We start from the raw sequence: 12,905 nt of genomic DNA, 5'->3' as shown, positions 1-12,905 counted from the left end.
TTGGGGCAGTCTGACGTGCTTCACTCCGTCTCTGCGCAGTCCTCTGCTGGCTTTCCTGGTCTTTGATGTCTGGGCTGATCGCTTGTTCCCGCAGCCGGACTTGGGCGCTCTCAGGAGTCCTTCTCTGTGTCGGCCCCAAAACCTCCAACCTGCTGCCGCTTGTAGGATCGTTGTTGAAAGAATTATTCGCCTTTTGTTGCTCTTGGAAATGCAATCAATACTCTGGTATCACAGCGCACGGCTCACAGGATTGCGCTGTCTCCTGTCACGGCCACTCCAGACCCGTCGCCATCTTGGTATCAAAATTTGATAAAATTTTGATCACTTTTTTCCCAGAGAAGTGATCCACATATATATTTCTGCAGCATTTCTACAGCTATGGCAGGGTGGAGAAGTAATAAATCAAAAGGTCCAGATTGATGTTTCTGTGCATTTAATTAGGTGCTTCTCCTGTTCACTTGTACCACCAATTCTGTATTTGTCCAAAAAACTGGTTCTTCAGTTAAATAAAAGATTTATTTAGCCTCAGTTATGTGTGATGTATTATGTCAGACCCAAGCTTCCCTAAACACCAGTCTCAGTGGAAGTAGCTGGCACATATGTTTGAAGAATATATACAGGTGCCTTTAGCTTATTCATATAAATCATAAGGTATTGTGACCTGAGAACTTCTTCACTTAATTATTATAGTTCCCTTGATTTATAATCAGAAATTCCAACTCAATAGCAAACCCTCCTTTCTTAACAGTGAGCTGAATAGATGGGCAAAAGACTAATGCATACATTAGAGGCAGGAAAAAAGGAATGTCATTTCCAGGAAACAGGATGTTTCTTGCAAATCACCTAATCATTCCTATGAGGAGATACTGGGGATCAGAAGTCCCATTAACCTTAGTACCAGGAGAGAAGTATAATGTGTTCCATTAGGTAGTGAACAGAAGAGAAGAGACCTGGGAAGAGAGAGGTGGGGCCAACTGAGGAAGAAAAAAAAGTATCACAGTAGGGGGTAAGGAAAGAGGATTGTGTAGAAACCGGGATGGACAGAGAGCAGCGGCTGCTGCCACCCGTGTAATGTTCCACTCTGGGAGACTATAACCTAGATCATGTACTTTTAGGTAATGTTCTTCTTTTAATAAAAAACAGAAACAGTTCATTTTAAAAAGCTAATAACAATGTAAGGGAGATCAATAATTTTGTAATTATTTTAAAACAATTGTATTGTTTAGCCATTCAAAGAAATGTTAATGGAGTCAGGTTTGAAAAAGTCAGGGACACTATATTTTGCTGTACAAGTTTGTGGCTTTTTAAAGAAAGTTTGTTAAAGTAAGTCCTCAAGGTTTGGAGGCAGACCCCCAAAGCATCTAAACTGTGGACATTTCACACCAAATTAAGGTTCAGGAGATAAGTAAAACCAGGAGACAGTGCCACCCTCCCAAGGAAATAGGGCAAAGACCATGTGCTTTCAAGACTCTTGGAGACCTTCCAATTACACTTCGCTAAAGAAATATTGCTCTGATAAAGGTGAATTGTCACCCAAAATAGGTAAAAACAAAGAAATTCTAAAGAGACGTTTCGTTTTCTCATAAAAATCTTTTATTGGCACACCAGAAATAACATTTTCCTAGTACAGTAGCTGTATGCATCTATAATTGCAATTCAATGTAAACTACGTGTTACAAGTCACTAGAAATCTAATTAGCAGGATGAATTTAATAAAGAACAAGAGTAACTATGAGTTTACAGCGGCCCAGCCATCGAGTCTCATTGGAAAGTAAATCAAATATCAAACTAGTGTTGCCCTGCAACAGAGTTTTTCTGTAGCCAAGGAAAACTAAGAAGGACAAAACAGAATAGCACCCATTCAATAAATTAGATACACTTAACTAGAAAAACATTGCAACTGATAGAAGTAGCCTAAATAAAGTAAGCACAAAAGTAAATAATTAGCTATTTATATATATTACTTTTTGTCAAACTTTAATTTTTTAGGTTTCCCATCCTATCTCTTCTATTTGTTATTCTGTTTTTTTATGGTGAATTTCTTGGCTCACTGGAAAATATTTAGACAACTAATCAGAACTTCTTTCTGGGTCTTACATTTTCTAAAATTTCATATCAAACTAAAGAATCTAAAGGGTTAACATCTGTATAAGCCTATCTCTATATGGAAGTATTAAGTGTTGTTATTCTGCTGTCGGTCATAGTAATGACATACAATTTCATGTTTTCCAAACATAATTTCAACTACTCCAGGAAGTTAGATCGTGAATGGCAGCAGAGTGGATGAGTTTTCACTTGCAGCAGGCACAGATAGTATACATGGAGACAAGTGAGTTTATCCTGAGAATGTGAATGCTGTGGACTGCGACTTAAGATCGCCCATTACTGAGAACGGGTCCTCTGCCTCTGGTCACTATTGTTTTTTTTAACATCCATTTTTAAGGCTTAGTATCATTGCAGCATTAAAAAAATAAGAATGCTGACATAATTTTTACCAAATAAGGGCTGTGATGAATGGCAGCAGATATTATAATTAAAATAGCACAGTTGAAAAGGCATTAAGTTGGCACATTTCTGATGTTATGGCCAGAATGTGCAGATTTTTAGCATCATTCTAAAGAACCTGAAAGATCTTGCCAGTGAGCCTCTTTGACCCTTGTCTATTTTTTTTCTAGTACAGGTGGTCCCTGACTTACGATTTTTCAACTTTATGATGGGTTTACCAGGGTATCAAATGCATTTTTGACTTAATATTTTTGACTTACCCTAGATTTATCAGTACATAACCCCATCGTAAATTGAAGAGCATGTGTATGTATAACAATTTGTAATGATCTTATTTTTGCTTTGATTTCCTACTATTCAGTATGTCACCAATAATATCATCAGAAAAGAAATGAAATATAGCTCACCTACATACAAAATTAAGTTAAATAAAAGCAAAATCTGGGAATGGAAACAAAGTGACATGGTGGGCTGTGCTCTGTTGGTTAAAAATGCTGGGCACAGAAGCAAACGCGGGCATGACGGCAGTGGAGAGGTTGGGAGGGAAGGCTGGGAGGGAAGGGGCAGATCTGTGGAGTGAAGACCCGAGGGGCAGCTCTTCTCTCTCCTTCTCATCTCCCTCTGGCTCTCTGCATCCCACTGCTCCTCGCTGGCTCTTTCAGGCGAGGGAAGAACAGGCAGAGGGCACCCCCACGGCACATCCTCAGGCTATTGATGCTCTGCTGGAGTAGAAGTCAGGGACTGGGAGCCCGGTGTGAAGCGTGACCTGGGGAACGAGACTGTGAGTTCTGCAAGCACCGCGGGTGCCCCAACCCCAACACAGTGCACAGTGGGTGTGATCCCAACTCAAAAAGGGATCTGTTCACTCCTCTTTAACGTCTATTCTAGTAGACATTAAAGGGAATTTGTGCAGAATTCTGCCTGTGATAAGAGCCTGTCCACTGTGGTGAGCTCCCTAATCCTTGCAACACTTGGTAATATGGTTCTCAGCCACCTGCCTCTTTTAAAGGATTCTGGAGAGATGGTGCTCCTTATGACTGGAGATACACGCTTGGTCTCCTTAACTTACCCTTGGTCTTTTCTCTGTTGCACTTACTACTTTCTAACACATATAATTACCACTGTAGTTGTAATTATTATTTATTACTTGTCTCCTATAACTAGAATGCAAGCTCTATGAGGGCAAGATTTCTATTTGTTTTTCCACTGATGTATCCCGAATACTTATTGTAGTGGATTGAATTATGTGCCCCCAAAACTCACTGAGGCTTGAATTGTGTCCCTCAAATTTTATGTTTTAGAAACTTGGCCCACACTGTGACTGTTAAGGGGGTGGGAAATCCTATTATAGTAATTGAAAAGTGGAGCCTTGAAGAGGTGATTGGATTGTAGGACCATGCCATAGTGAATGGATTAAAAATGGTGGCCATGGGCATGATTCTGAGGGCTTTAAAAGGAGAGAGAATGAGGAACCGTCTCTCTCTGCTCTCTCTGCTTCCACCATCTTGCAATGTGAGACCCCTGGGTCACTGTCACCACCACCAGATGGACTTTGGACTTCCCAGCCTCAGAAACTGTGAGCAATATATTTCATTTTTGTTTATAAATCACCCAGTTTTAGGTATTTTGTTATAAGCAACAGAAATGGACTAATACACTTATAATAGTGCCTGGAGTGTTAAAGGCATTCTATAGATATTTGTGGAATAAATGGGAAAAGCCTGTTATTTTATATCTATAATAAATCACAAGTAACTAACTTGTCGGTAGGGACTATGTTTTTTAGTCCCTTCATACCTAACAGAGCTGAGCAAGAGTGCAAAGAAGATGCTTGAATTTTTTGCTAACGATACTAGTACTTCAATCTTACATCTGCACTTCTTCTCAGGCTCTCATGGAGCTTTGCATAAGTTATTTCATTTGTTTTCATGTCAGTTGGTTAAAGGCTTTCATTTCTACTTAGAGATGAAACTAGAACTCAGAGGGATGATCATTCGCAAACCATCAATAGAATTCCAGTTTCCCACTTGCTGTTAACTAGATGTGTAAAGAAGGGCTGGGGTGGAATACTGTCACTTGTCACGTTGATGCCTTTCTCTTCTCCCTTCCTTCATGTCTTGGTCTGGGCCTTACACTGTCAGCTTCCCTTTCTCAGGCTGGATTCAGCTGCCCCTGGCCTGGCGGAAGCTGTTTTCTGTCCAGGGGCCCGGTACTTACCTGCACATTCCTGTTCAGGCTGACCGCAGGGAAGAACAGGCCCTCCACGTTCTCAAACGCTATGGGACCTTGCTGTTCATCATTGATGAAAAACGTCAAGGTTTTTCTATTTAAGTCAAGGAGGACCCCGATTGTGGCCCCTTTTGCGATCCCTCCCTCAGTTCTGTGGGAAAAAAAAAAATTGGGTCTCACTTGCTTGTTGTTATTCTAGAAGCTTCCCTTTTTGTATGGTTAAACCTGTGTTTTGCAGCTTGTTTAAAATTATTCCCCACCCCCAGCTTTTTTAAACATTTTTCCCTCTTCATATAAAATTTAATACCACGGATATACTGTATACCTGTTTATATACTGTATGTATATCTGTGCTTTATATATAAAAAGAGTAAGTTTTTTTGTCTCCCCCTGCCCGCAATTTTCACTCCCTTGGGGGAGATTTCTGCTTCTGGTGAGAATGCATGGGTTGCTCTGCCGTTGCTGAGAATGAACACACAGTATTTGTACCATTGAGCCACAGCAGTAGGAAACAAAACACTAACGACTAGAAAAAAAATAGTCTTTGGGCTGTCAGCTCTGACTTTACCTGTGTTGCACTTTGCACAAATGATGTGAATTAAACATCATTAAATACAAAATGATTTAATTTGAATGTCAAAATAAGGAAGCACTTAGGTTGAACCTAAAATATATGCATAAGAAATTGGATCTGGGACCTTATGCTACGTATTAAATAGAAAAACTCATTCCAGAAAGACAGTAATTTTTTTGGCATGCTGAACTTGAATTAAGATGTTAAAGGCTCTCTGTAAAATGACAACATCAAAGAAGAGGATTCTTCCCTGTAAAGTGAAATAATTATACTACAGGAAATGTAGTGATTTTAAGGAAGCTGCATAAAAATGTCATTTTACAAAGAATTATGTCTTATGCATTGACGGTTTCACAAAATGCCACTAAACATGGATGATCAGATTTGTCTTTCCTCTTTTTGAGATCTAGCAATATTGAACTTCATCCTCATCTCAGCAGAGCATAGAAATATAAAAGTGTTACTTGTTTCCTTTTGCATGCAGAATACAGACTGCACCTACTCATGAAAAGAAAGGTTTACAAATTGCATCTTGTTAATTCACAGGTTTAACAAGTGACGTGCAGCACAAGTGACATGCAGCTTGCAGGCAAGCAGATGTGTTCAACTTTAAGAATGTGTTTCTCTACATGGTGTGTGATGGTTGTGTTATTATTCACTCCTTTGCTCCAAAATAAAGCTGCTAAAAGGGAAAAAGTAAGCATAGTGCATGGGTGATGGTTATCAGGAATCTAGTGACAGAGAGTTCCCTCAAATGTAAATCACTGAAGATAACCGCTTATCTACATCCAGTAGGATTTGATATCAAGTTGAAACAGTGTGTGTGATCACTTCACATGATAGTGAAAAATACACACCTAAATGGAGATGTATAGAAACTATCCAAGGGAACAGGAGGCCCTAGGAGTTTACTGGCTAGAGGGGGATCAGTGGTGAGACAGTGGAGTCCGGTCATCCCACCACTGCCTGACTTGCTTTCCCTCTGATCTGAATGAACACAACTGTATTTTTTTTTTTCAGAGACACCAATGAGAATGTATCCTGGGAAAATCTTTGAGAATAAGGTGGACCAAGGTCCATGGTAGACACTCCTCTGTCAAGGAAATGTGTGAAAAATACATTTGAAGAGAACACACCAAAGGAAAAAGGGAAGACAGGGAAAAACTATAGTATGTGTTCAATTATAATTGTTTATATTTTAGTGGTAGAGGAAACCCTGAAAGGGTTTACTATATTCTCTTTCTGTAGCAAACTGGGTACTCTGAATTCATGCAGTAAGAGAGTGTTGCAAGTATAAAACTATCCAAGTAGGCATCCATAACATTTAATTTTGGCTTCTATTTCAAACAGGAATATTGATAATTATAAAAAGGACAATGGCTTCTATTTTCAGGTGCCTCTGGTGTGAGGCATTTTTCCTCATCCAATTTAACCTTCAGAATGCCCCTGCATGGAAAAATATTATTATCCTAATTTGGTGGATTTGGAAACTGAGGTTCGGAAAAACGAAGTAACTTGTCCAGCAGCCCTTTTCTGGTAAGTTGTAGGTCTGGGTTTTAGAATCCTGGATTGTTTTCCTGTACAATGGATATGCATGGGGATTCTAGTTTCCAGCTATGGGTGGACTATAGCAATGAAGGGTCTAGGAAAGTGCCATACCTCTTTCATTATGCAAAAAATAAACAGGATGGACTCAGCTCAGAGTAATAGACCTCCTGTGCTGCTTAATGAAGACCACCTGCCTGACTTCCTTACTGTTATCTATGTAACAGGTCTTTGAGCTAGGGCTCTCATTCCTGAGCAGAAGCCAACGTGAAGAAGGCTTGGTTTGGGGGCTGCAGGGTTGTGCTGCTTAATGAAGACCACCTGCCTGACTTCCTTACTGTTATCTATGTAACAGGTCTTTGAACTAGGGCTCTCATTCCTGAGCAGAAGCCAACGTGAAGAAGGCTTGGTTTGGGGGCTGCAGGGTACCTGTTGGTGTGCGAGTTGTTGTGCATGAACCAGCTCCGGTTATTGTCCACATACATTGCCCAAGCTTTGTCGTCCTTTCCTAACATCACATCCTTCATCACGTCCATGCGGGCCACACCAAAGGCAGGATCAGGGTGGTTGTCGTAGCGATCTATCGTTAGCTCCCAGTAGTGGACGCCCTTGGAGAAGCCAGTCTTCCCCAGCACCACCCGGTCATCGTAGCTACTGCAGGTCACTGTCAGGTTGTCATTGGAGAAGATGATGTCTGAGTGCGCTGAGCCAGGGTCAAAAGCAAACCAGGCCACTGGGAACGACAGAAGAGAATAGGGTTAATAAGACGGACCCAACAAGCTAAGCATCAGAACATACTCCTGGACAGGTGAGGAGCGTTGTGTTGTGTTTTCATGCTGCCATGCAGGAAGGAGGTGTCCAGGGCCAGAGGGGCTGTAAGTGAGCAGAGAGGGACATGTCCTGGGAGTTGGTACTCTCTGCACCAGAAGCAGATGGAGGACGGATGACCGATTCAGCAGGGGTTACCTGGCTCAGACTGCACTCCCAACCAGGTGATCCGGGAGTGAAGTGGCATCAGTTTTGGAAGGTGCAAGTCCCTTCACCTGGTGACTGCCAGAACAGTGCACCAGAGACATAAAGGGAGAGGGGATGCGCTAAGATGCCTGTGTAACCCCTGAGGCAGGGAGGCTAGAATCTAGAGTCCTAGATGAAGGAGGGATAAAACACAGGGAGTGAAATTAGGAAATATCCCTTTGGTAGAAGTGCTAAAGTATAATCATTTTGGAAAGTTCCTTGGCTCTAGTGAAAGCTCACAAGCTGTGAAGCTATAAGCAACATAATCTAATTTTCATGAGTGATTGTGATTTGAATGTAGGACAGGTTGCTTCCTTCATAACTTAAAAATACAGTTTTGTGTATTACTCCTAACACTAAATGGGTAAGCTGTTTTGCTGGAGCAGTAGGTACAGTCATGCACTGCTTAGTGATGTTTCAATCAACAGCAGACTGCATACATGACAGTGGCCACGCTATATAGCCTAGGTGTGTAGTAGGCTATACCACCTAGGGTTGTGTAAGGACACTCTATGATATTTGCACAGTGATGAAATTGCCTAAGGATGCGTTTCTCAGAACATATTCCTGTCGTTAAGCACACATGACTTTATTATGGACACTAAGTACACACTGTTATGCCCTGAGTTCTAAATGCTGCCTACAAATAACACACTCTGAAGAAATGTAATTGCTGATTTATTGAACCTGTGAGCTACCTCACATGCACTTTGGTTTTTGCTATTTGTGAGAGAATAAGGTTATTCCATACCTGCCAACAGCTTTTTAATGTCAACTGTTGTCATTCCAAGTGAAAGGCATGGGGGAGAGAAATAGGAAGCAAAATTGGCATTGATAAGAAAACATGTCTCTTTTGATAGACTAGTACCAAAAAAGGGTTCAATTGCAAATGCTACATACACTACAGCAGTTGGTATGACTTGTACCTTTACCTAATTTAGGGCTCATAAAGAGTGTTTTGCACTGAAGTATAAGAAAACTGGGGGAAAATGTAAGCTTTTAGGTATAATATTAAAAAACGGAGGCATCTTTTCCACTTTTTCTACGAATTTGAAAAACTGTTATAATGGGGTTAAAAGACAATTAGACATTTTATTGACATAAACTAAGCTGCTGCCATTTATTTGGTGAAAGAAATTGACCATACCAATCACATAAGTAAAAGATAACAATTACAGTAGGTATACTTGCCTAATTGAGAGTAAGGTGCAGATTGTGTCTCAAAATTGCATCCTATAAAGAGATACTACACATCAAAGCTATGAAACAAGAACCAGGTTGATAAAAATTATTTGTACACACTTAAAAAGCACCATCTGAATATAGTCACCAGAGGCCTGATTCATAAAAAAACAAAGCCCTGTTTATGTTAGTTTACTTGGCTAAAAATTAGGCTATACCATCTAGGGTATACCATCTAGGTTTGGGTAAGTACACTGTGATGTTTGCACAATGACAAAATCACCTAATGATGCATTTCTCAGAACGTATCCCTGTTGTTAAGCACGTTGGGTAAAAATTGCTTCTCTGCTCTTTCAAAGAGAAAAGTGCATCTTTTTACCATTTAATAAATCCTCCTCCAATTGATTCTAAACTCTGCAGCTTAAATTTTCATCATCTTCCAAGTTCAATCTTCCCCCCTAACGTTTCCATATTAAGATGGCTGACTGTTTTAAAAACGAGAAAATTTACCCAATTGAAATGGAGAAAACACTGTACCTTGATAAAACTCTGCTGTGTTGCTCTTCTACAAATTTCTAACTCTGGTTATGCCGAAAGGTCTTTGTTGTGACTTGGCCCAAGTTAAATGATACATATGTAGCTAAATGTGTGATGTAATCCATATGTTAATAAATACATCTGATAATTATTAATAGTGACTTGAATTGAATGTAGTAAAAACAAAAATTACTCATCTCCTTCTTAGGTTATTTTACCCCATCAATCCTTCTCATCTGAGGGAGTGGAGGAGCTGGTGGTAGTGGGAGTGGTCTCAGGTATATTGTGGAACTTTTTCAACCATCTTCTTTCCCTAAGATTTGGACACCGCTACCCCATGAGAAGCTGCCCTAGGGTGGAGGAAGGCCATCTACTCTTAAAACATTCAAAGGTGAGTGACCTACAGTCTTTAGTGGTGTCAGGGACTGATCTGGAAAATGTAGTTTTTTCGATTTAGTAAGGCCCCTATATGCTAATTTCTAAAACAACTGAAGGATAATCTGCTGATGAAATAATTTTATAAGAATTTAAAAAGCAACTGACTATAAAAGAGGACCAATGACTGAGTTAAAAATAAAATCTAAAGATTATGACCTTACTTTTAATTAATTACTTAATTAACTTAATTACTTTTAGTTAATTTTACTGTGGTATGAATTCACATACAAAAATTTTCTCCCAACTCCTGGCTGACTTTATTTTTATGTTTGATTTCTATTGATTGTCACTTCAATTACTATTCACAGGTTAGAACATAGTGAGTATGAAACACTCAGTTTTAAAACTGAATCTCATATCCGGCTTTAGAAATACATTTGTAGAATCTGAATAGGGCTTTTAAAATTTTTAAATGAATCATGCCTTGTGCAAGTCTTTTTTAAACAAGTATTATGCAATCTTTTTTCACTACTTTAAACACACCATCACACATTTAAGATTTAACAATACAACTAGAACAATTCTGTTAAATATACCCATCAAATATCCCAAAACCCATATTTCATTTTATTCTTCAGACAATAAACATTACAAAGACTATAACAATATTTCAATACATTAGACACAAGTGAAAGGAGTTCCATAACAAAGCATGTTGGAAAGGCAGTAGTGCACAGAAAAACAAGAAGAAACGTAAAAGCACAAAGAAAAATGTCATTTTAAAGAGAGCTTGAAGTCCCTGCATCCTTTTTGCACTGTCATGCTGTGGCCTTCTTCATTCCAGGATGTGGGATGAGCAAAAAGAATAAAATAAAAAACAAAAGTAACTTCTGGAAGTGTGAAATGTGCATCGTGTGTATCCATGATTACAATATAGTCCTGAAGAGATCAAATAAGTTGGAATCGTAGATATTTTAAGATTCTATTTGCTAGGCAGGGTTCACTGCAAAGTAGCGCAAGTCTAGCTTCCCTTAAATCAGCTGCAAGCCCTGTCACAACTGGTTTGGCTATGGGAAACTTCAGGGAGGCCAGACTTTTTGATTACTTGTATCCTTGAGCATTAGGCATTAGGAGTTATGGGTTTCTAATTCAGCTAGTAGTGGTCCCTCCCCTTTGCTAGGAAAACAATCAGCCATGAGCCCGACTCTCCTACCAGTGAGCACAGGCTTTTGCAGAAAATGCTTTCACTTTCTGCTGTCTGGTTTGCCTTCTTTGTAGGATGCATTCTGCTATTGACATGTTTTTGCTTTTATTTTGTCAATAAAGATCTCTTGAGTCTATGTTTAATCAGACCACTCTAGGCTGGATGCACTGATCCAGTCTCCCAGGCACAGCTGGTTTCCTGGATACAGAAGGGTTGCAAATCTCCAGATTACTGCCACAGCCTGCACTTAGCCAGCGCCCGTGCCGTGCTATGCCACTGCATGTGATGACAGCGTGGGTTATCCATGGTGGTACCAGCTTGTGCAAAAAGAACAACTTCACTCATCACTTTCCAATGCCATTATACATCGACCACAGCTCCATGGTTGGTCTTACACCACACAAACAAGAACGCCACAAAGTGCCATCATCCAAATGCTCCTCATACTGGAAGCAGGCCATGGACACAGAGACTAGCTCCTCCCCCTCACCAAGCACACGAACGGCAAGAACAAAACAAGTATTTCAGAGATGCCTTCATGGCACAGAGATGCAGAGGAAAGTCTGACAAGCTCAGCTCACCCGGTGCATTGAGTGACTGTAAAGAGGAATGCAAGCTCAGCTGATGGGGTGAGGATCGGAAATCAAAGTAGGATCTCCCGGGGAAGCTGGGTTGTAGATTAAGGGTGGAGGAGAAAGGACTCATTCTACGGAGCGGCAATCTTTCCGAAGGCACTGGAAAAGGGAGGGTCTGTTCTTCTGAATCTGTGTCTAAATGTAAGATCAACGCAAACTAGAGATCAGAAATCTGATACTTGCCTGTGCACGGTTCCCCAAGACCTGCCTTACCAATGCATTCATACAAAACCTCATGTGGTCCTGCAGGGTGCCACAGGCAGGCATTTACAAAACCAATATGCCTGGGGGCTGGGAGGGTCAGGACCCAAGACCAGAGGACACCTCCAACATCACAGGCAATTGTTTTCATTTCCTTCCAATTTTTAGTGGTAGAGAAAGTATTTTGGAAGGTTTCCTTTTAACTAAATCAAATATTTTTAGAGTTGAATTTGGAGGTTAATTTTACTCATTGATGATCAAGAGGATCATTCTCTTTGGCTACCATGGAAATTACTCTGTATTCAACAATGGCCTCTTAAAAGGTTTTATTTAGGAGATGATGAGTTTTGCAAACTTCGTGTTCCATATTTTCCCCTTTCCCTCCTAATATATATTTTTTTCATATCTTGATGGATGAGATGATTTTCTGTACTAGCACATTAAAGACTTGATCTTTGAATAGGAGAGTAAATGTGGGGTGGCCTAACAAAGACAGGGCTGGACAAGTAAACAGGGAAGGAGCCTTACCTGAATTTGAACTACGGTCAGGTTCTAGGGATGCCACTTGATCATCTCTGGTTCTCTAATAATAAACAGACTGTGGGCAGTGGTGAGGTACACTGGGGGCAAAGTGTCTTTGTTTCTTTTCAGACAGATCTGGCATGAAGATCATTATTCTATCAGAGTAAGGACTTATTAATTACTTGATCTAGTTTTAGAAGGACTTGTTAGTTTCTCTAAATTACAAAAATCACTCCTTTCTTTTGTCAAACAATAGCTGGTTCTATGCAGTGGTTTGGTCTAGCCAGAGATGGATCTTTCATCAATTGGAGGCTTCTTTTTTTTTCCTTTTTGTCTTTTTTCGTGACTGGCAACGGATCGCAACCCTCAGTGTCGCGCA

At 40.1% G+C, this 12,905-nt stretch overlaps 1 protein-coding gene across 4 annotated transcripts in view; it reads right to left on the bottom strand.

The window, feature by feature from the left end:
- Nucleotides 1-1,570: 1,570 nt before the first annotated feature.
- Nucleotides 1,571-12,905, bottom strand: part of TRIM9 (tripartite motif containing 9) — a 58,162-nt gene continuing 46,827 nt past the window's right edge. For 2 of the 4 annotated variants that reach the window (XM_008571386.1, XM_008571385.1), the window contains 6 exons: nucleotides 11,750-11,938; nucleotides 9,059-9,100; nucleotides 8,619-8,642; nucleotides 7,283-7,586; nucleotides 4,723-4,885; nucleotides 1,571-3,271 (listed from right to left, as the gene is read on the bottom strand). In XM_008571386.1, the coding sequence (XP_008569608.1) occupies nucleotides 3,209-3,271; nucleotides 4,723-4,885; nucleotides 7,283-7,586; nucleotides 8,619-8,642; nucleotides 9,059-9,100; nucleotides 11,750-11,938 (785 nt within the window). In that variant the 3' untranslated portion in view covers nucleotides 1,571-3,208. The remainder of the gene's footprint in view (nucleotides 3,272-4,722; nucleotides 4,886-7,282; nucleotides 7,587-8,618; nucleotides 8,643-9,058; nucleotides 9,101-11,749; nucleotides 11,939-12,905) is intronic. The other 2 variants (XM_008571387.1, XM_008571388.1) reach the window with 2 other exon arrangements.

Source organism: Galeopterus variegatus, unplaced genomic scaffold (genome assembly GCF_000696425.1).
Source record: "Galeopterus variegatus unplaced genomic scaffold, G_variegatus-3.0.2 Scaffold687, whole genome shotgun sequence".
Lineage (NCBI taxonomy): Eukaryota > Metazoa > Chordata > Mammalia > Dermoptera > Cynocephalidae > Galeopterus > Galeopterus variegatus.
This window is presented reverse-complemented; position numbering and strand designations above follow the sequence as displayed.